General features: G+C 58.4%; 1 protein-coding gene across 4 annotated transcripts in view; it reads left to right on the top strand.

Moving 5' to 3' along the window:
- Window positions 1-342: 342 nt before the first annotated feature.
- AP1B1 (adaptor related protein complex 1 subunit beta 1) overlaps window positions 343-22,749 on the top strand; it is a 28,640-nt gene continuing 6,233 nt past the window's right edge. The window contains exons 1-18 of one of the 4 annotated variants that reach the window (XM_071815990.1): window positions 343-364; window positions 5,792-5,903; window positions 7,145-7,207; window positions 7,961-8,066; window positions 10,135-10,270; window positions 11,018-11,263; window positions 12,028-12,218; window positions 13,660-13,881; window positions 15,182-15,302; window positions 15,490-15,585; window positions 17,001-17,116; window positions 17,937-18,102; window positions 19,009-19,107; window positions 19,704-19,963; window positions 20,869-21,070; window positions 22,137-22,157; window positions 22,448-22,477; window positions 22,595-22,744. In XM_071815990.1, the coding sequence (XP_071672091.1) occupies window positions 7,171-7,207; window positions 7,961-8,066; window positions 10,135-10,270; window positions 11,018-11,263; window positions 12,028-12,218; window positions 13,660-13,881; window positions 15,182-15,302; window positions 15,490-15,585; window positions 17,001-17,116; window positions 17,937-18,102; window positions 19,009-19,107; window positions 19,704-19,963; window positions 20,869-21,070; window positions 22,137-22,157; window positions 22,448-22,477; window positions 22,595-22,744 (2,199 nt within the window). In that variant the 5' untranslated portion in view covers window positions 343-364; window positions 5,792-5,903; window positions 7,145-7,170. Of the gene's footprint in view, window positions 365-1,129; window positions 1,199-5,791; window positions 5,904-7,144; window positions 7,208-7,960; window positions 8,067-10,134; window positions 10,271-11,017; window positions 11,264-12,027; window positions 12,219-13,659; window positions 13,882-15,181; window positions 15,303-15,489; window positions 15,586-17,000; window positions 17,117-17,936; window positions 18,103-19,008; window positions 19,108-19,703; window positions 19,964-20,868; window positions 21,071-22,136; window positions 22,158-22,447; window positions 22,478-22,594; window positions 22,745-22,749 lie in introns of those variants that run through there. The other 3 variants (XM_065851241.2, XM_065851242.2, XM_065851243.2) reach the window with 3 other exon arrangements.

Here is a 22,749-nt window from a genome sequence, read left to right as displayed (position 1 = left end):
CACAGACACCGTCTCCCTGGGCAGGGTGCCAGGGCAGGGACCCTGAAGGGGCTCAGTCCTCAGACCCCCCACTTGGTGGCACCCCGGGGGTCGCGCACTGCCGGGGTCCCGCTGGCTGGGGGTCCTGGACACCCCGCAGGGTCCGGCCAGGGGGGGTCACCTCGCCCACCCCCCACCTGCCCTTGGACTGGGGCTCAGCCCAGCCAATCAGAACTCGCAGGTAGCCTGGCCGGTCAGCACATCCAGAGCAGTTGGCCAATCAGCACAGCTGCAGCCCGGCCAATCAGCACGCATAGAGCTCAGCCAGTCAGCAGGTACCGACGTCAGCAGCCAGCTCCACAGAGCTCAGCCAATCGGCAGCCAGGTACATGCAGTTCAGCCAATCAGCATGCTGCTGGCGGGAGTCCCGGCCGCGGTCCCCCGGTGCGCCCCGGTGCATGCCGGGATGGAGGGGGACCCGCTGTGCCCGGTGCATGCCGGGATGGAGGGGGACCCGCTGTGCCCGGTGCATGCCGCGATGGAGGCGGACCCCCACTGTCGTCGGTGCTGCCGCTCCGGGACCCGCCGGGCGGGCTGCGGTGCCACCGCAGGGGTCCCTCCAGCTCCCGCCCACTCCTGGCCCTCGGTTCTGTCCAGGCATTCACAGCCCCGGTGGTTCGGGAGTGTCCCCTGCACTCGGGGACACCCGGCTCGGAAAGGGGGGACGCGGCTCTGCCGGGTGACAGGGTGTGACCCTGTCCCCATGACCCGTCCCACCCCCGTAGTGCCCCTGTGGTGTCCCTTGTCCCACCCGCTGTCCTCTGTTCCATCTACTGTCCTGTCCCACCCCCTGTAGCATCCTCTGTTCCCCGTCTCCACCCCGGGTCACCTATCCCGGTCTACCCCCTGTCCCCATGCCCTGTACTGTCACCCACCCTCTCCCCTGCTCCCCTCCCGTGTCCCCACGCTCTGTCCCACTGCTTGTAGTGGCCCCTGTCCCCTATCCCATCCCCTGTCCCCACGCCCTGTGGTGTCCCCTGTGCCCCACGCCCTGTCCCCACGTTGTGTCCCCGCTTCCATTTCCCGCACCTCTCGCCCTAGCCCCGCCCACCCCTCTCATGGCTCCGCCCAACCCGCCCTGGCCCCGCCCCGGAAGCGCTCCCCCGCTCGGCACTCACTTCCGCGGGGCCGGTGGCAGCGGCGGCGGCAGTAGCAGCAGGTACGGGCCGGCCCAGGGATCCCGGGGGTCTCGCTGTCCCGGGTCCCGCTGCTCGGCTCTCCCGGCGGCTGCTGGCGGGCTCTGCTCCGGCCGTGCGCACCCCGGGCCGGCCACCCCGCTGGCGGGCTCTGCTCCGGGCCGGGCTACCCCCCGGGCCTGGGCCCTTCCCGTCTCCCCGGTCCTGCCCAGACGTGGCTCCCACCGGGCACCCCCAGCCGGGAGCCCCGGGCTCTCCCCAGGGTGCCCCAGCACAGCCCCACGGCCGCGTCCCACCCGGGCCCTCCTGTCGCTCCGTGATCCGGCCCTGGTGGTCACACGGGGTCACCCCGAGTCCGCTCCCCCCGGGACCGTGTGTCCCCGCCGGGCAGCGCGGGGGTCCTGCTCGTGGTACAGGGCACGGGGTGTCCCTTCACTGCTTCTTGATGTGACAGGAGAGGAACAGCGGGAACCCCTGCACCGCGGCTGGCACCGCGGAGTCTGGGGCTCTGGGGCAGGGGGGAACGAACGGTAGAGCTGAAGGGGAGATGGGGAACGCACTCCACTCCTGCTGCCGCATTTGGGTGGAGGAGGAACCAGTTCCTGGGCTGGGTGGCTGTGGGGACTGAAAGCTGTTGCTACATGTGGCAGATCCGTGTGAAACGGTCAGAACCGGGTCTGCTGAGACATGGAATAAGCTGGAAACTGGGCACAGAACACACAGGGATGTACCTGCTCTGATATCCCGTGTTTGCTGCCTCCTTCGTGGAGGTTCTAAGTAGGAAAAAAACCCTAGACTTAATTAAAAAGAGTCTGTGAAACAACTTTAGGTTAAGGAGGAGGTTAAGTAGGTGCCTGGGCAGTTGATTGGATCTGCTTTGCTGTCCCCAGACCTGGCTGTGGATCAGGGGCTGCCGGACCCAGTGGACCTGATGCTCTGGGACCTTGAGGGGCTTCCCAGGGGCATTGGTCTTGCTGGGATTGAGCCAGGCTGGGAGCTCTGTAGTGGTGTTTGGCGTCCCCAGGAGGAGAACGTCCCCTCTGCCTTAGGAAGCTGCTGGTGGGGCTGCTGCTGCGGGACAAAGCTCGTCTGTGTGTCCTGACACCTCCGGAACAAGGTCCTGAGCCGCTCTGAGGCTGCTCAGCTGGTGTTTTGGGGACACCAGAGGTGTTGTCCCCAGTCAAGGTGATGTTTGGGGCTTTGCTGCTTAAAATCCCCACATCTCTCCAGCTCATGATACGTGTTGGGATCCCTGTGTGCGGTGCAGGTGACACCTCAGGCTTTTCCTTTGCCCATTTGTGGGTTTTATTCCCCGATTATTGATTGATGGGCTGGACCAATTGCAACTCTTCTGCATACGGACGCTCTTCTGCCATCTGGGTTATTAATTAGGGGCCAGATGCCGACGCTTCGGGGTTTCGTATCGCTCAAGCGGCAGCTCAGCAGTTGAATTGACCTGCCATGATTTTGAGCCCCTTGCAAAGGCCGCAGTGAGTTCGGCAACGCTGTACCCCAGGAATTGTGAAGAGGGGCACCTGAGCCCCTAGGTTGAGGGGACACGGACCCCCCGGGACAGCGAGCAGGTGGCTCAGTGACAGGTTTGTGAGGGGACGCGCAGGTGCCAGCCCGCAGGGTTCACCGACCACCGTCTGCACTCGACGCTGCCGTTAATCGGTGGCTCGTTTTCTAGAAAGCACAGAATAATTTGTGGTGCTCGCCGGCTTTGGGCAACTCCTTTGCAGGGGGCTCTGCGGGTATATTTACAACTTTAGTGGGAGCCGTGGGGTGTTGCCAGCCCTGTGGTTTGGTGGCACGGGGCAGGGTGACCGTGCTGTGACAGTGTGGGTGGGACGGTCCCGGTCCCTTCGGGGAAATGTGAAGGTTTGAGCCAAGCCGGGGATGCAAGAACCAGCTCACAGCCCCGTGTTGCTGCAGGGCTGAGTGTGAGCTAAGACTGGCTCAAATTAGACCAGTCCTTAGGAAAATATCTTCTTAGGGGGCTGGTGTGAGCCTGTGGGGCTTTGTGCTGGCTGTGGGGGGAGGCATGGGGCAGAGGTGGGAATGGGAGCAGGATGGGTACGCCACAGAACCTCGCTGTTGTAAGGAGGAAAAAGAATTGGGTTCAGCACAAGGCTTTTTAGCCGCTGGCTCTCATATCCTCAGCCGCTTGTTCTCCTTTTCCCCGTTTGGGTTTTATTGTCCCTCACTGGTGTGTGTGCCCGGTCTGGGGGTTTATTCGCCAGCCGTGTGGTGTGGGGGCCGTCACGGCCTCACGCGTCTCTGCCCTTTTGTGTTGGCCTCAAGTTGCTTCATATCAGCAGAGAACAGTTGTGCAAAGTCCCCACGGCTTCAGTGACCTGTCACAATGTTTAAGGTTTTTAGTCTGCCTTAATTTTCTTTAACATGCCAGTTTACCAGATTTTACTGATCCACTGCAAGTGCTTTATTTGCAGCTGTGAGAGGGAGCGTTTATTGCTCGCAGGAGATTTCTTGCCCTGCTCACCTTCAGCTGACCCCCTGTTTTCTACATGAGCTGTTCCCTAGAGCTTGTCCTTGGAGTTCCCGCTCCTCTTTGCCTCTCCCGCTGCTTTTTTGGACTCGATGATCTTGAGGGTCTCTTCCAACTGAAATTATTCTATGATTTAGGTGCCAGCACCCCCCCGTGCGCAGGGACGCGTGTTTGTGCTGGGCTGGAGCTGACACATCTCCCCGCGTTTCCTTCCTTCCCGCCTGCCTTGTCAGCCCCTCTGAGGCCACGTGTCAGGCTGGGTAGATCCAAACTTACGGTCAAGCAGTGAATTCCTGGCATGGGGTCTGTGGGAAGATCAGCAGGGCCATGGTGAACCCTTGTGCTGGAATAACCTGGGAACCGCTTGTCCTGGGCGCAGTTTAAATGCTGTGTGGTGCTGAGACGGGTTGTTCTGCGGGAAGAGTGGCAGCACTTTCCCCTCATCCCTTCCCGGGTAACACGTCTGTGTTGCTAGAAGGTGAAAATCTCCTGTCAGCAGCATCTCGACCTTCAGGGATGGAGGAACTGGCCTAAAACAGGGTGGTAAAAGTAGCTGGGGGTCACTAATGAGTTTTCTTTCTGTAAGAGGAGCTTCTTATTCAGGCGTGATGGGTGATTTGGGATCTGCTGGCTTGGCAGTGGGGAGGAAGGGGGCGTGAGATCGAGGGGGGGCCGGCACCACATTGTGCCCACGCGGACACATCGCCTGCAGCTCTGGGACATGGGAGCTCAGCTGCAGGGGCACTGGGTTCTCCTTTGGCCCCGAATCAAAGTGCCTCGTGAGCAGCAGGAAATCAGACACTCCGGATCTTGGGGCTTCTTCCAGTAACAAGCGCCAGGAGCAGAGGAAACGGCCTCAAGTTGCGCCAGGGGAGGTTCAGGTTGGATGTGGGAACAATTTCTTCCCCAAAGGGCTGTGGGGCATTGGAACAGGCTGCCCAGGGCAGTGCTGGAGTCACCATCCCTGGAGGACTGGACAGACGGACATGAGGTTCTCAGGACATGGGGCAGTGCCAGGGGTGGGTTATGGTTGGACTCGATGATCTTGAGGGTCTTTTCCAACCAAAATGATTCTGTGACTCTAAGGGGAAGGTCCCAGCTCTGCTCAGGCGCTCACTGGGACATCTCCGAGTGCCGGGATGTTTTTCCCAGCCTGGAAAGGAGCTCAGTGGGAATTGCTGGAGCCCGAGGAGCACAAACCTGTGCCTGGCTCTGCATTGTGCGGTGGGTGCTGCTGTCACCTCCCTGTCTGCAGATGAGCTCCCGCCACCTGTTTTTGCTCACCGGGTGTAGCAAGGGCAGAATATTTGCAACTCACCATAATGACTAAACAATCAGCTCTGTCCAAACGAGATGACCACGACTGTTGGCTCTGGGTCTGACACCCCCTGCTGCCGTTTACCAGAAATCTGTTTTATTTACTGTTGGGCTCCAGCTGTGGAATGGGGACCCTGCCCCATGTGTCCCCATGCCCGATTCCAGCTGCACAACAGTGTGGGGGTAATGCTGCGCTGCTCTGCAGTCCCCAAACCGTTTTGCTTGCACTTCTTAAAACCAGAGCCAGGCAGCGGCGTTGGCTCCAGCCCAGGGGCTGAGCTCGGGGAATTCACCTACAGCAGCGCCGCCTCGTCACCCGGGGGGGCAGACCTGGTGCGGGGTGCTGAGCACCCAGCTTTGGGTGTTGGGAGCCTCGCTCAGCCCCTCATCCAAGCGATGGATTGCTTCAAGTCTGGTCCTGGCGCCAGAGGGGTGGAGGGGTTGGTGTGAGGAGCCTGAATTTTGGAGCTCAGGCTGGAGGAGGAGGCGGGAGTTTTGGAGGCTGCCGGTAGCTCTGCAGAGCTTAAAGGAATGGGGGAGATGGGTGGTCGCCTCCCTCTCAGAAATTCGGGGGGTTCTGGGTGGTGAAAACACGCTGCGGTACCCGGCGGCTCGGGAAGCCACAGGAAAGCAGCGGGCGTGATTCACGTCTCCGAGCCGGCTGCAGAAATTCCCCGGTAGGGCTTCAAGTTTTGCTTTCCAGGCACTTTCTGCAGAGCCAGGCTGACTGTGCGCCAGGCCGGCGACATCGGGGGACTGCGGTAAATGCTCCTTCCTCCCTGTCTTGCAGGCCGGGAGCTGCAGTGAGGCGCAGAGAGCTGCTGCGGCACAGCCGGGAGCTCCCGCTGTTCGCTGGAGAGCCGGGACCTGGGGGGGAAAAGCAGGCTCTGAGTAAATCGCAGGTAACCGAGGCAGGGAGGAGCGCTGTGCTCGCACAGGCTGCTCGGGAAGCGCTTTGCCCCTCTGTAACAGTGTCAGGACCGGCTGCCAGCACCCGAAGCGAGCCCCAAACCCGTGCAAACCCTTTTTCTTTCCCTGCGTGCCAAGCTGGCCCTGGCTGTGTGTTCTGCCCCGCGGGCTCAGCCCCCACATTTTATCCACATTTTCTTTTTAATCCCCGTTGGGGATCCCTCTCCAGCCTGGCCGGGGAACAGAGGACACGGTTTCTCAGTGCTCGCAGGGGATTGCTGCATTTGGCTTTCACTGATGCTCATTTACATTTTAAAACCATTTGCAAGCTCTTTTTGTTTCCACTTGGCTTTGCTTCCCCTGCTCCTGCCCCTCCCAAGCAGCAAGGCCACTGCAGGATCTCAAGGACAAGCCTCTGGTTTCTTTGCTGTTGAAGGAAAAACGGGTGAAACCACTGTAAAGACAAATCCCCGCTGACCTTTAGGGACTATCTGCTGCTTGCACGGGCTTCCTCAGCCTTGCCAAGCTGTAAATCTGCCTCTAACTGCCTGAATTATATAATATCACCCTGAGTGCTGGGCGGAAACCTCGTGCCCTTTGAATTTAAAGCCGCGCTGCTGGAGCAGGGCTGGTTTCTGGAAGAGGCTCCTTTTGATCTTGCTGGGGTGCTGGCAGTCGTGTCCCCTCATCTGCACTGTCCCCTTGCTCCGGGGTTGGTCTGAGCCTCGGGTTTCGCTCGGTTCCTCTTCTCATCCCCAAGCTGTTCCCTATGTAGGTGTGAGGCAAGGCTGGGGGTGAATTTTCCCTAGAAAAGTGTTTTTCGGACGAGGAGGCAGAACCCCAGGGGAGCTCACTTGCTGTGGGTACAGTGCCCGTGGGATGGGGTGAACAAGGTGGCTGCTGCTGGTGAGACGAGCAGGTTGGGGCTGGAGCCTGAGCAGGGGTGGACACTGGCGTGTTCAGCGCCTTCCTCCTCTTTCGCACCCTTGTTAGCGAACCAGCCGATCGCTCCCTCATCAGCAGAGCCCGCATTGTGCCAAGGTGACCGCAAGGTGCTCACCCTCCCCAGGGGAATGGGTGCCGAGGGCTTCCCTGGGTGCTTTGTCTCCCTGGGGCTCTTCCCATGACATCCCAAGCTCTTTCCCACCCCTGCCCTTTCCTTCCCGAGCATTCCGTAGCAACCTTGGTGAGGGAATCGTCACCTTTACCCTCTCTGCTCTGCCTCCCCTCCCAGGGACGTGCTGCCAGCTGGAGACCACCATGACGGACTCCAAGTACTTCACCACCACGAAGAAAGGTAAGGGGGAGGCAGCTGGAGCCTCCCACCATTTTCAGTGCTCACACCATTTCTCCCGCTCTCTCGCAGTGCTATAAGCCAGTTGGGGAGCGCAGTCCCTGCCGTTGGAAATTGAAAGAGGTGGCAATTCCCATGGGAGAGCCCTGATACTGTGTGGGATGCTTGATGCAGCCGGGGTGGCTCCTGAGCTTGTCACCAGCCCCCTGTGTGCAGCCAGTGCTGGTGGCAGCTGGGTGATCGGCTTTAGCAGCTCAGGAGTGGCTGCGGGACACGGCCCCCGCCGAGCTCCCCCACGCTGGGACAGAAGTGCTCAGGGAGTTGGACTTAAGCACTTTCCAGAGCAAGGAATTAATGTGGAGAAAAGCCATGTGGCATCTCCCTTGTCGGTCTGTCTGCCTGGGAGTGAATAAAGAGCTCGGGGTGGCTTTGTGAGGGCAGGACTGGGCTCTGCTGGGGGCTCTGATAACCACCTCGCAGCCAAAATACCCCCTGAATAACCCCCGTGTCCTGTGCCTGGGGGGAGGGTGCTGGTGGTTGTCACCCCTGTAGTGTCTCTGGTTACTGAAACCCCTGGGACTCTGGTGGGGCTGCAGGGTCACCCCAGCACACTCATCTCTCTGGGTGAGAGCTGAGACCCTTGGAGGCTCTCAGTGAGACATTTGGGAAGTTAAATTCCGCCCCTTCCAGCTCCTGGCACCCCACAGCACCCAGCATCCCCTAACCCCTGAGCTACTCCTCTTCCCCTTCCTCCAGGGGAGATATTTGAGCTGAAAGCTGAACTGAACAGCGACAAGAAGGAGAAGAAGAAGGAGGCCGTGAAGAAGGTGATAGCGTCCATGACCGTCGGGAAGGACGTCAGGTGTGTGGTGGAGCCGTGCCGGGGATCCCTGAGCCAAACTGCGCTAGGAAGGTGGCTTGTGGGCTCCTGCTCTACCCCATTGTCTCCAAGGGGTTTCTGTGCTCGGTTTGTGTCTCGGGTGAGGACAGAATGAGCTCCTGGCCGCAGCTGTACCCCCGCTATGGCAGGAACACATGTGTGAGCGCGGCTGTCTGGCGGGTGGGGGATCGCGTGGCTTCGGGAGTAATCTGGCTAAAAGAGGATTGGTCTGGCTGCCAGATAAGTTTGTTGGGATTATTGCTGCTTGTTTCAAGTGTTACTACAACCCAGCAGAAACCAGCTCTGAGCCTTTATGGCAGAGGGACGGTGTCTCTGCCTTGGTGTCGATGAGCCCTTTGCAGCCACTCCAGTCCAAAAGGTCGGGCGGCTGCTCTTCCCTCTTCTCTGTTATCTGGCTGAGTGAGCAGCGCGTGGCCCTTCAGTCCTCTCCTCCCTGCCTGGATCCATCCCCGCATGCCCTTGGCATTACACGCAATGTCAATGCTTTCTTTCTCATGGTGCGTTTAGAGTAGATGGAGAAAAGCCCTGATCTGGGCTCTGTGTTGGGTAAACTGGTGTGTCCCCAGCTCCCAGAGCACTGGCAGCAGCAGGTCACGCTCTGTCGTGGGGCCACCATGGAGGAGACGTCACTGGCCACGGCAGGGACGTCCCCGAGGCTGCCCAGCCCTCAGCAGAAGCTGCATTGCTTGGAAAGGAAATATTGGCTGTGGCAGCCCGTTTTTTTTAGCGTGTGCGTGTTTTAGGCTGCAAAAATGTGATTTACTGGGTTCAGCCCTCCCTGGGAGGTGCAGGAAGGCCTGGCTTAGCCTGGGGTGAGCGCAGCTGAGGTGCAGCAGCTCTGCTGGAGATGCACAGTGCCTGGGTTTGGGTTCCCTGGGTTCAATCCTGTAAGTTATGGTTGGGTTTGTAGTGGCAGAGAAGCTTCCAGAAGCCCAGGGACACCTGTCAGGGTGAGATAACCCTCGTGTTAGCCCTGTGATCTTGATTGCTTCTCCCAAGGTGGTTTAATAATCTAATTGGTTAGTCTGTATCTTTGATAGTCTAATTGGTCTTTCTTTATCGGCTGTGGTGGAACAGTGTCTCTGGCGTCCTGCAGCTCCAGGGGGTTTAATTCTCGCTGGGAGGGTGTTGGGCTCTGCTCCCCAGGAACAAGCGCCAGGAGCAGAGGAAACGGCCTCAAGTTGCATCAGGGACAGTTTGGTCCATTAGGGCTGGTTTGAGCTGCTGTCTACACAGATCCGTCAAGAAAAACCCACTGGGTATGAGTGATTGAGCCACATCTGCTGCAGGGTGGGCTCAGGTCCTGGGAAAGGACTTGTGTTCTGTGGCCAAGAAGCCAGTGGTACCTGGGGTGTGTGAGGAAGAGTGTGAGCAGCAGGTCGAGGGAGGTTCCTCCCCCTCTGCTCTGCCCTGGAGGGAGGAAGTATCTGGAGTCTGTGTCCAGTTCTGGGCTCCCCAGTTCAAGAAGGACAAGGAATTACTGGAGAGAGTCCAGCATAGGGACACAAAGATGCTGAGGGGTCTGGAGCATCTTTGTGATGAGGAGACACTGAGAGAGCTGGGGCTGATGAGCTGGAGAAGCTGAGAGGGATGTGATCAATGGATCAATATCTCAGGGTGGGTGTCAGAGGATGGACCAAACTCTGTTCAGTGGTGCCCAGCGCCAGGGTGAGGGGCAACGGGCACTGACTGAAACACAGGAGGCTCCATCTGAACATGAGCAGAAACTTGTTTGCTGGGAGGTGCCAGAGCCTGGCCCAGGCTGCCCAGAGCGGGTGTGGAGTCTCCTTCTCTGAGACATTCAAACCCCCTGGACCCACCTGTGTGATCTGCTCTGTGACCCTGCGTGAGCAGGGCTGGGCTGGGGATCTGCAGAGCTCCTGCAACCCAACCAGCCTGGGATTGGGAGAGCTCGGGGTCATCTGGCTCCAGGAGCGGGTTGAGCTGTGGGAAGGTGTGTCCCAGCAGGTGGTGACATCTCCATCCCCCTGGCCGTGTCCTGCCGTCACCTAGGTGCTTTGTGTTTCAGCGCTCTCTTCCCGGACGTGGTGAACTGCATGCAGACGGACAACCTGGAACTGAAGAAGCTGGTCTACCTCTACCTGATGAACTACGCCAAGAGCCAGCCAGACATGGCCATCATGGCAGTCAACACCTTTGTGAAGGTGAGAGGCACCTCGGAGCTACATGCTGCAGCGTTCAGCCCCATGTGCATCCCTGGTTTTGTGAGGCCACCACATGAAGCTGCTGTGTACCCCGCTCCGGAGGAGGGAGCATGGGCAGGTTTCCAAATCATCTCCCCTGGCTCTAAATAGCTGAGCAAATTTGTCTGCTAATGCAGAAGAAAAACGGTTTTTCGGCAGCTGCGCTGTGCTGCTTGCTCTGTCAGCGGCAGCTTCGGCTGTGGGCAGCTCCTGCCATGGAGCTGCCATCATGTGAGCTTGAGAAGGCCCTCGTGATCATCTAGTTGGAGCTGGGAGCTGAAGAGCATGTTTGTTAGGAGCCAAGATATTGTCAAAGCACTTTATGAAAAGGCTCGGTGGGCATTAGAGAGTTTTCACTTTTTAGGAAGGAAAAAATGCTCACAGTAAACCTGTTAGATGCATTTCCAAGGTCAAGTGGCTGTCCTGCAGGGTGGGAGGTGATTTCAGGTACTTGTTTTAAGTGGTGAAGACAGCAGATGCCTGGAGGTGTGTTTGGGGTGAGAACTGATGCTGCTAAAACTCTGTGGGTGCCAGATTGCAGAACAAGAGCTCAAACCTCTCTCTTGGGTGACCTGTTCTCCAGGGCCAAGCGTTAAAACCTTTAGACGTCAGGTACCCAAAGGAGAGTGATGGTCCCAAAGCCACCACTGGTGCCTGTGATTGCAGAAGTGGCCCTGGACATGTCCCCTCCCTCTCTCATCCCCGCAGGACTGCGAGGACCCCAACCCGCTGATCCGGGCTCTGGCCGTGCGCACCATGGGCTGCATCCGCGTGGACAAGATCACGGAGTATCTGTGCGAGCCGCTGCGCAAGTGCCTGAAGGACGAGGACCCGTACGTGCGCAAGACGGCAGCCGTCTGTGTGGCCAAGCTCCATGACATCAACGCCCAGCTGGTGGAGGACCAGGGCTTCCTGGACACCCTGAAGGACCTCATCTCTGACTCCAACCCCATGGTGATTATTTTTTGCCTTCTCCATCCTTTCTTCATCCCAATGACAGTAAATTATCTCCCTTTGTCTTCACATGCTGACTCGTTTCCTCTCATGCTCCCCTTCACTCTCTTTTTGGTGCTTATGGGACCCCTTTTGGTGACAGCTGTTTCTGAGGGCTGCAGGCTGTGCCTCTTGTCCTGTAATTGTGTCTCCATGCTGGAAAGCATCTCCAATTCCTCAGCAGTGTGTTATTAGTCTGTTCTTGGTGGGGAGGAGACTGTCCCGGCCAGCTGGGAACAGGGGGTGGTGGCAGAGGGGAGCTGATATTGGCTCCGGTACCACGTAGCTGGTGGTTCTTAGTCTCCCTGCTTTTCTTCAGGCATGAGTGACTTCCAAGCCCGCTTTCCCTGGGGTTTCTCTTCCCTCAGCCTTTGCTGCTCTTCAGGTCGTGCCCCAGGTGTCGCAGTGAGCCTGGGAGCTGCTGCAGAAAGCGCCGGGGCTCCTTGGAGCCGCTGGGCACGGGGCCAAGGCTGACTCTGCTGAACACATGTGAAGTGTTGGGGATGTGGCGTGGGCGGTGGGACCACGCTGGCGGCAATTGCTCATCTCCTGAGGATCGGCTGGCGGGGAGGAGAGGCTGGTGCCCAGATGTTGCTGGGATGGAAGATGCTGATACTGAGGATGCAGCTCATCTGCTTGCGTCAGCTCTCCCCCAGGCTATTGAACCACATTGGTGTCACCTCATGCTCGCTGTCACCTAACACTCGCCCTGTCCCCTCTGGCAGGTAGTGGCCAACGCCGTAGCGGCTCTCTCAGAAATAGCAGAGTCTCACCCGAGCAGTAACCTCCTGGATCTCAACCCCCAGTCCATCAACAAGCTGCTCACGGCCCTGAACGAGTGCACAGAGTGGGGCCAGATCTTCATCCTGGACTGTCTGGCCAACTACATGCCCAAGGACGACCGGGAGGCCCAGAGGTGAGGGGGCGTCTGGATGCTGCTGGGGCAGCAATGCCTTTGGGGCACCACACACCAGCTGGAGTGGGACTGGAAAAGGGACAGGGACAGGTGGGTATGGACTGCAGGGCCTGACTCTGCCCCCGCTCCTCTGAGAAGCATCCTGGCTTGTGACAACACTGGTGTGGCCAGCAGGCCTGGGGCAGTGACCCCACTGGGGAGGCCAAACCTCAAATCCTGGGGGCAGTTCTGGGCCAGTCACTCCCAGAAAGACCTTGAGGTGCTGGAGCAAGTTGAGAGAGGGGAACGGAGCTGGTGAGGGGCTGGAGCACAAGTGTGATGGGAGCGGCTGAAGAACCTGGGGGCTTCAGCTGGAGAACAGGAGCTGAGGGGAGACCTTCTGATCTCTGAACTGCCTGAAAGGAGCTTGGAGCCAGGGGGGTCGGGCTCTGCTCCCCAGGAACAAGCGCCAGGAGCAGAGGAAACGGCCTCAAGTTGCACCAGGGGAGGTTGAGGTTGGATGTGGGGACCAATTTCTTCCCCAAAGGGCTGTGGGGCATTGGAACAGGCTGCCCAGGGCAGTGCTGGAGTCACCATCCCTGGAGGGTTGAACAGGCGAACATGAGGTTCTCAGGACATGGGGCAGTGCCAGGGGTGGGGAACAGTTGGACTCGATGATCTTGAGTGGTTTTTCCAATCAAAATGATTCTGTGATCTGGAGCCTGCTGTGGTCCCCTCGCAAACCCTGTCCCTGTGCTGGCACCGGGATGGTGCTTCTGGAGCTGCTTCACCGTGTGGCCTCATGGTACAGCAAGGGAGGACGGGCAATGAGGAGCTCAGAAAGGGGGCCGCTGCTATAAAGTTTTGTGGGTTCTGGGAAATAACCATCATTAGGGCATTTCAGAGCCAGTTCAGCATCTTTTGGGAAAGTCTTACCTGCTGCTCAGCTGTCCTGCTGCAAACTCTGATGATGCCTTAGAATCACAGATGGTTTGTGTTGAAGGGCCCTTCCCAGCTCCCCCAGTGCCACCCCTGCCATGAGCAGGGACATCTTCACCAGCTCAGGTTGCTCAGAGCCCCGTCCAGCCTGGCCTGGGATGTCTCCAGGGATGGTTCAGCCACCACCTCTCTGGGCAACCTGGGCCAGGCTCTCACCACCCTCAGGGCAACAATTTCTTCCTCATGTCTGGCCTGAATCTCCCTCCTTTAGTTTAAAACCATCACCCCTTGTCCTATCACAACAGGCCCTGCTCAGAAGTCTGTCCCCATCTTTCTTATCAGCTCTTTTAAGTCTGGAAGTGCCACATTAAGGTCTCCCTGGAGTTTCTCTTCTTCAGGCTGAACACCCCAACTCTCTCTCTCATCCTGTCCCCATTGTTACCAGCAGCAATATTTAAGCAGGACTATGGGCTGTGACCGTTTTCTTCCCCTTCTCTTCCCCACTCACCCCTGACACTTCCAGCATCTGCGAGCGGGTGACGCCCCGGCTGTCCCACGCCAACTCCGCTGTGGTGCTCTCGGCCGTCAAGGTGCTGATGAAGTTCATGGAGATGCTGTCCAAGGACCTGGATTATTACGGCACGCTGCTGAAGAAGCTGGCCCCGCCGCTGGTCACGCTGCTCTCCGCAGAGCCCGAGCTGCAGTACGTGGCTCTGCGCAACATCAACCTCATCGTGCAGAAGAGGTGGGTCCCTCTTCCCTATGGGTGCTGCTGCCAGATGTTTCAAACCCTCTGACCGTGGCACTGTCAGGGTTTTGCCAACAGAACCCATCCTATGCTGGGTTTTTTTTCTTCTCTATTATTTGAAATCCAAGGGCTGGGTGCAGAGAATCAGGAGAGTTAATGAGCAGGGAACTCAGTTGGGTTCTCCAGGAGGGATTTTTTTATTGCTTATTTGGGGACGGAAAAGATGGAAAGGCCGAAAGCTGAGACTTTGAGTCACTAAATGTCCAGTGAGGAATTTTTGTGATATCAGCTTATTTCTATGCTGTCATCCTCTTTGAATAAGTGCTGAGAGTCCTTTTGTCCCTTTGCTGGTGGGCAGGAGGTGGCCATGGCCCCACACGTGTGCCTGGAGCAGAACTGGCCAGCTGGAGAGTTGGGCTCTGCAGCGACAGCCCCCGGCAGATGATTTATTGTCCTACCCGTTATCGCTGTGGTTATCTGTTAAAAATAGCAGCAATTTCTGGGAGAAGCGGAAAGTAATTAATGTCCCTGGGAGCGGGAGTGTGGAAGGCAGGTTGGCTCCTTGGAGCTGGACCTGGCCTAGCTCTTTTCCAGCTTAGAGAGAGGCTGATCTGGTGAGGAAGGTCCAGCCTAGCCCTGGGCTCTGGGTTTCCATCCCAGCTGCCCCTAAGACGTCCCTTCCAACCCTGGCAAGCCAAATGTCCCCTGTCGCCTTGCACCTGGTCTTTGTTTGCGGCAAGGTTGTGCCCTGTCCCCTGCACACCAGCAAAGGGGAGCCAGTGGACAGGGTCTTGGGGGAAAAGTCACGGTATTTTGGATTTCTTGGCATTGAAGAGGTCCCCAAAACCTTGTGCTTGTGGCCAAGGGGCCTCATCCTCCTGGCCCAGAGCTGCTCACTCTCTGGGTTTCCCTGGTTTATGTCATTGGTGTCCCCCAGCCTTCACTGTCCGTTGGCCAGGGAGTGGTGATTTTGGCTAACAGAGTGATGAATTTGCACAGCCTCAGGGCATTAACTGGTGGCTGCAGGGTCAGGCAAATGAATTTTCACCCATGTCCCGAGCCGGTGTGCAGCGTTCTGGGGAGGACAACTCCCTTTCTGCACTGCTTTGCCTGGATCAGACCCTGGAGGTGGGAGCAGAGCTCAGATCCTCCTTCTGCCACAAGAGAAATCATCTGATACTGATATCGCGTGTCCAGAAAGCTCTGGAGAAAACCATGGGTTCTGGATGATTTTGGATGTCTCTCTTTGGGAAGCAACACTTGTCTCCCTCAATCACTGCCTCTCATTATCCGCCAGGCCCGAGATCCTGAAGCACGAGATGAAGGTGTTCTTTGTCAAGTACAACGACCCCATCTACGTCAAACTGGAGAAGCTGGACATCATGATCCGCCTGGCTTCCCAGGCCAACATCGCTCAGGTCTGGCTCTGGGTGGCACCAAGGGGGGTGTGCAGGGAGGGGTTTCGTCCAAAAAATCCTCATCCCAGCTTGGGAAGGTGCTGACGGGAGCTGCTGTGCCACCCGTCTGCTGCTGCTGGGTCGCTGCCCTGCTCTTGCAGTGGCTTTTCTTGCAGCCGAGCTCTTACCATCTTGTCCCCTCCGGCAGGTGCTGGCTGAGCTGAAGGAGTACGCCACGGAGGTGGATGTGGACTTCGTGAGGAAGGCGGTTCGAGCCATCGGCCGCTGCGCCATCAAGGTGGAGGTGAGAGCAGGTCTCTTGGGGTCCCCATGGCGGCTGGGGCTGGGCTGGAGGTCACCTCACCCAGGAGCTGCTGCTGCCCCAAGGAGCCAGAGCCTTACTGGGCTTGGGGATGAGCCACAGTTATTCAGGGGGCACATACATGGGGTGTGAGGGGGGTGTTTGATCCCCTGACCCGTTGCTGCTGGAGCTGTTGAGAATCCCTGCCCACTCCATGCTCCGCTGCAGACCCAGATGTTGCAGCTGTGCCCAATGTGTGAATGCAGCAGGTGATACAAGTGGATTGTAGAATCACAGATGATTTGAGTTGAAGGGACCTTCCCACCTCCCCCAGTGCCCCCCCTGCCATGAGCAGGGACATCTTCACCAGCTCAGGTTGCTCAGAGCCCCGTCCAGCCTGGCCTGGGATGTCTCCAGGGATGGTTCATCCACCACCTCTCTGCCCAACCTGGGCCAGGCTCTCACCACCCTCAGGGACAACAATTTCTTCCTCATGTCCAACCTGAATCTCCCTCCTTTAGTTTAAAACCATCACCCCTTGTCCTGTCATAACAGACCCTTTTAAAAAGTCTGTCCCCATCTTTCTTACCAGCCCCTTTTAAGTCCAGAAAGGCCACACTAAGGTCTCCCTGGAGCTTCTCTTCTCCAGCTGAACACCCCAACTCTCAACCTGTCCTCCCAGCAGAGCTGTTCCAGCCTCAGGTCATTTCTGCGGCTCCTCTGGGTTGTTCGGATCTGCAGCGGTGGCTGGAGGGAGCTGATCCTTTCCCGAGGGGTCATGATGCTTTGCTTTCCCATGGGGTGTAATTTGAAGAAGGGGATTATTAAAGACCTTGTTGTGGCTCGGGGACAGGCAGGCTCACGGGCAGGGTCGTGTAGCTTTGAGGCAGCCGATATTGCAGCGGGTTTTCTGTAGTGCATCCTCAATCCCGGAGATAAACTGCTGGGCAGCAGCAACCAGGCACTGGGGAGGGACAGGAGAGGATGCTGGAGCTGGTTTGGGTTTTGCGTCCCACTGGGAGCTGAGCTGGGCTTTGCCATAGAGACATCCCTCCCCTCCACCAGCCTCTCTTGGGTTTATCTGCACAGCATTAGCTCTGGTTTTCCCTCTCTATTAACACTGAGTGGTGTGACTGTGCAGATCCAAACTCAGGCAAAGTTCTGCTGTCCTGGAACGCATCCCGTGGGAGCAGGGAACGAGTGATGTGGGGGCTCAAGGGTTTGGGGAGCGTGTGGGAGGAGCGAGGAGCAGCCAGATCCAGCTGGGAAGGGGAAACCATGCTGGTGTATCCCCTGTTCTGGTCTGGGTTGGGTTTGGGGAAGGTATGGAGGGGATGAGGCAGCAAGCAGGGGGTGTGGGAAGGGCAGCGGAGGCTTTGGGATGAGCATCGCTGCCGACTGACCGTGTCCCTCCTCAGCAATCGGCCGAGCGCTGCGTCAGCACCCTACTCGACCTCATCCAGACCAAAGTCAACTATGTGGTGCAGGAGGCCATCGTTGTCATCAAGGACATCTTCCGCAAGTACCCCAACAAGTGCGTGGCACTGCCTGCGAGCCCTGGGGCCTCGGGTTGATGCTCCCACACCTAGATGGGCTCTTTCTTCCCCCCTGTGGTTGCGGGGGAGGCCCAGAAAACCCCACAAAGCCCCGGATATGGGTGACAGCCAGGCTGCTGCTCCCTCCTGGTGTGCTGGGCAGTGGTGAAGCCCCCGGAGCCTCCGTGCAGTGAAGGTGCTTTGGGATTTTTGCTAGTTGGGGTCGTGATCGCTGGTCAGTGCAGCCCCAAGAGTTAAGCTGGGGGTAGGAAAGCTGTCCCCAGCAGTCCCAGATCCAGACACCCAAAGGGACAGGAGTTGCCAGAGACTTCGAGGTCCCTCACGTCACCATAAACCATCTCTGGCTCTTGATTCGGTGATCGCGATGCGGGAGCGAGGACAGCAGGAGGAGGGGAGCATTCTGGCTGAGCCGGGATGAATAGGCAGCTCCGTGATCAGGAAGTCTTGTACTAATAGCGGTAATAAATGCTAATGAATGGAATTAGTAACGAGCGGGAGCTCTGCAGCTCAGGACTGCGGCAGAGGGGACAGAGCCTGGAGGAGTGGGGCTGAGAAGTTAATTCAGCAGTGGGGCTGGTGAGCAGGGAAACATGCGCTGGGGACAGTGAGGGGTCAGCATGGGTGGTGTCTGGCTGTACCACAGGACAGGGGACAGCCCCAGGCAGGTGGCAGGGGCTCTTGCCAGTGCCCTCGGTAGTGTCCTGGTTCTGCTGAGGCTGATGGGACACAGTTTGGAGTGAGAGAGGAGCTGGGACTGGGTTTCTTGCTGTTGCTGAACACGTGTCCCCTCTCGGGAAGGTACGAGAGCGTGATTGCCACCCTCTGTGAGAACCTCGACTCCCTGGATGAGCCCGAGGCCCGCGCTGCCATGATCTGGATCGTGGGCGAGTACGCTGAGCGGATTGACAACGCCGACGAGCTGCTGGAGAGCTTCCTGGAGGGCTTCCATGACGAGAGCACCCAGGTGTGCTGGGACGTGGGGACAGCCCCACACACCATAGGGGGGTCTGGCCTCCAGCAGGACCGGCTGCTTGAGGGGGGACACTGACAAAGCTGGTGCTAATTGGGGCATAATGAAGCAAGTTGCTCTAGCATGATGGTGAGGGTGTTTTCTTTGCAGGAGCTCAGGGCAGTGGTGTCCTGCGGTGGCTTCGAGGGAATGTGGCCCATGAAATGCCACCACAGTGGTGTCCCAGGCACCTTCCCTCCTTAATAGTGGGGAGGGCCCAGGTGGTCACCTGGTCTGTCCACTGTGCCAGGGCAGGATCAGCTCTTTGGAGCTGGAAAATGGAGTGCGACGCTGAAAGGAGCAGAGGGACGTGTCCACCCCGTCTGCCAGGGCAGCTGAGGCCGGTGGTTTCGCCTGTGGAAATTCTGGTGGTTTCCATCTGTGGAAACTTCCTGCCCTGTGCAAACACCATGAAACTAAATCACGGTGAACAAGGGAAAGTCTGTAAATGCAAAATAGCAAAGCCAGCGATCCTGGCCACCCTATCTCAGGTCTGAAAGCACCGTTGGAGGTGAATCACTGCTGCTTGTCCTTGTAGAAGTCAAAGGATGCTTTGGCCTTCACCTTCATGGGACCAAGTAACCTGGTGTCCGGCTCTTGCTTGGTAACCTCTGTGTCGCCCTGTGGGGCTGAGAGTGCGGGGATCAGCTTGAGATGGGGTGCAGACCCAGCAGGAGCCACTCAGGGCATCCTGATGTGTCACTGCCACTTCCATGGTCACTGTGTATTTGGTCCCTTGAAGGGCAGGTTGGGGTAATGTTACGGGAGCACGTAAGGGAAAAATTAATGTGTTTTTGCACAAGAAAAAAATGATGCGAGCTGTCCGTGAGTCTCTCCCTAAGGCTGTTTGTCTGCCTACAGGTGCAGCTGCAGCTGCTGACGGCCATTGTGAAGCTGTTCCTGAAGAAGCCCACAGAGACACAGGAGCTGGTGCAGCAGGTGCTGAGTTTGGCTACGCAGGTGGGTACCAGCTTCTCTGGCCTTCACCTTCCCCCCTGGCAGCGGGAACAGCTTGGGAATGCTGTGCCTGTGACAGGAGGCAGATAATCGGAGGTTAATTCTGGAAAAGCTGACAGTTAAAGTCCTGGAGAGCGAGGACACTGTCTCCTGTAGCACAGGAGGCATCTGGTGCTGTTTCCCTGCTAGGACTGGTGTAGCAGAGCGATGTAGCCTCTGCACACCAGAGGTGTGACACAAATAGCTTTAACTTTTATCCTGTGATCCCTCTTGAGCAGCAAGACCTAGAATCATAGAATCACAGAGGGTTTTGGGTTGAAGGGCCCTTCCCAGCTCCCCCAGTGCCCCCCCTGCCATGAGCAGGGACATCTTCACCAGCTCAGGTTGCTCAGAGCCCCGTCCAGCCTGGCCTGGGATGTCTCCAGGGATGGTTCATCCACCACCTCTCTGGGCAACCTGGGCCAGGCTCTCACCACCCTCACTGTTCCAAATTTTTTCCTCATGTCATTAGATGGGGCCAAGGTGCTCTGAGCTGCTGTGTAGTAGCTGCAGCTTCCCCTGCTCCGTGGTTTGGGCACTAACCCCCATGTTTCCTGAAGGATTCTGACAACCCCGACCTGCGGGACCGTGGCTACATCTACTGGCGCCTGCTCTCCACTGACCCTGTGGCTGCCAAAGAGGTGGTGCTGGCGGAGAAACCGCTCATCTCCGAGGAGACGGATCTGATCGAGCCGACACTCCTGGATGAGCTGATCTGCTACATTGGGACGTTGGCCTCCGTCTATCACAAACCTCCCAGCGCTTTTGTGGAGGGGAGCAGAGGGGTTGTGCACAAGAGTTTGCCCCCACGAACGGGCTCGTGAGTATCTCTGTGTCCCTGGGGTGACTCCCCGACCCATGCTGGGACTTTCAGGGCTGGATCCATGTGCTGGGCAGGTCAGATGCTGAGCTGAGTGGCTGCGGGGCTGCTGCGGCCACACAGCCCCATGCAGAGCTGCTGTGTCCCCTGTGCTAGGAGCTGAGCCCCCTTTCCCATGGGGGGTTCCCTGTGGGAGCCGGGCTGAATGGGGAGGGTGCGCCTTGAATCCTGGGGGCAGTTTTGGGCCGCTCACACCAAGAAAGGCCTTGAGGTGCTGGAGCAAGTTGAGAGAAGGGAACAGAGCTGGTGAGGGGCTGGAGCAGAAGTGTGATGGGAGCGGCTGAGGGAGCTGGGGGGTTCAGCTGGAGAACAGGAGCTGAGGGGAGACCTTCTGATCTCTGAATTGCCTGAAAGGAGCTTGGAGCCAGGGGGGTCGGGCTCTGCTCCCCAGGAACAAGCACCAGGAGCAGAGGAAACGGCCTCAAGTTGCGCCAGGGGAGGTTGAGGTTGGATGTGGGGAACAATTTCTTCCCCAAAGGGCTGTGGGGCATTGGAACAGGCTGCCCAGGGCAGTGCTGGAGTCACCATCCCTGGAGGGTTGGACAGACGGAGATGAGGTTCTCAGGACATGGGGCAGTGCCGGGGGTGGATTATGGTTGGACTCGATGAGCTTGAGGGTCTTTTCCAACCAAAATGATTCTATGGATTCCATACTGTCCTTACGAGGCTGAACGAGTGACCTCAGGCCTAACTGGAAGGTGATCTTGATGAGGTGTTGAAGTGTTTTTGACTGTGTTGGGACTTCTCTTTGAACGCTTGCTGGGTGAACTGGTGTCTGCAGTGGGACCTGTGGGCTCAGCTGGAGCTGCTGAGGGCCTCACATCTCTCCCTCACCCTTCCTTTAGGAGTGAGAGTGCCGAGAGCCCCGACACAGCCCCGTCGGGGGTGCAGGCGGCGGAGCAGCCGGCTGTCATCCCCACCCAGGGTGACCTGCTGGGTGACCTGCTGAACCTGGACCTGGGCCCGCCGGTGAGCGGGCCACCCATGGCCACCTCTGCCGTGCAGATGGGCGCCGTCGACCTCCTGGGAGGTGGCTTGGATAGCCTGGTATGCGCAGCCCTGGCAGCGTCCTGCTTGGTTTGCTGGTGGCTCCTGTCTGAGCATCTGGGGATGGGATGGGCTTGTCTACCCAGGGACATCTGGACTGGTCCTGTCCTGTTGCAGCTGGGGAAGACAGAGGGACACTGCATCCGAATCTCATAGAATTGTAGAGGGGTTTGTGTTGCAGGGACCTCCCCAGCCCCCCCAGCGCCCCCCCTGCCATGAGCAGGGACATCTTCACCAGCTCAGGTTGCTCAGAGCCCCGTCCAGCCTGGCCTGGGATGTCTCCAGGGATGGTTCATCCACCACCTCTTGGGCCAACCTGGGCCAGGCTCTCACCACCCTCAGGGCAACAATTTCTTCCTCATGTCTGACCTGAATCTCCTCTCTTGTAATTTTAATGTAATTTATCTTGTTCTCATCAGATGGCTGAGGGGTTAGTGCTCCCATGTGCCTTTTCTCTCAGTACTTGGAGGTGCTCCCACTGTCCATACTGTGCTGTGGGGGTGATTCCTCTTCCCAAGTCCCTCTCTGAACCCTGGTTAATCCCCAGAGATACCCACTAAATCACCCTGTGAGGTTGGGACGTGCCTGGTCGCAGCCCCTGAGGTGCTTTAATGGGTGTCTCCGGCCCTGGGAGCTCTGGAGGTGACAACTTGTCCTCCTGGGAGCACAAACCACACAGCAGCTTGGTTGCAGGGTGCAGCGATGATCCAGGCTCCCTGAAGGAAAAGGGTCTGGAGTTTTCTCCGCTGCTTGTGGAAGCGGCAGAGCTCCCCAGGGGGAGGCAGCGATGCCGTCCCTTCGCCTGGGCCCTCATCCCCCAACTCCACTCTGGTGCTTTGGGGGCTTCAGGGTTTGGTAACAGGCCAGTACTGAGCGTGGGGACAAGACACTCTGGTCATGCTCTGTTCCCGAGCTCCAGGGCAGCCACAGACGGACAGGTTAGGGCACGGCAGGACTAACCTCTCTTTCCTCCTCCCCTCCTCTTCTCTCTGTTTTTCTCTTCTCTCCTGGCTTGTCTCTGCATGTGGCTGGCTCTTCTCTCCGCCTCGCCCGCTTCTGCTTGGAGATGGGGGACGAGTCGGAAGGGGTATGGACCAGCCCTGTTCTTGGCCCTCTAGACCACCAGCAGAACCCAGGCTCCCCTCCCCACGCCTGCTCCCCCCGTGCAGCCACAACCCCCGTGTTGGGTTTCCCCGTGACACCTCCGTCCTCTCTGGGGACAGCCAGGTCCCCAGACAGCTCCCTCCCAACCCTGGGCCCTCGCCAGCCCACACTGATGCTGTTAGAGCCCCCTTGATGGGGTGTTTTGTGGGATCCCCTGTCCCTGCGGCGCGCTGCCCCCCGCCCCCGCTTACACCCCTTTCTTGTCTCTTGCAGCTGCGAAGTGATGTGGGAGGCAGCCCCGCCGTGAGTGTCCCCTCATGCCCCAGCACCTCTCACCCTCTGCATCCTCCTCATGCTCCTCCTTCTGCTCCTCTCTCCCGCCCCGCAGTGCCCCTGTAACCCGCTCCCTTTTCCCCACAGATGGGTGGCGGTGGCAGCACCTTTGCGCCAGCGCCCAGCGCTGCGATGCCCCCGAACCTGGGGGCACCCCTGGGCAGCGGCCTGGGAGACCTCTTCGACCTCACTGGTGGGGTGGGGACCCTGTCAGGATCCTACGTGGCACCCAAAACGGTGAG

Source organism: Patagioenas fasciata, chromosome 17 (assembly GCF_037038585.1).
Source record: "Patagioenas fasciata isolate bPatFas1 chromosome 17, bPatFas1.hap1, whole genome shotgun sequence".
Taxonomy (NCBI): Eukaryota; Metazoa; Chordata; class Aves; order Columbiformes; family Columbidae; genus Patagioenas; species Patagioenas fasciata.
Note: the sequence above shows the minus strand (reverse complement) of the source record. Positions and strands in the feature narration are given on the sequence as shown.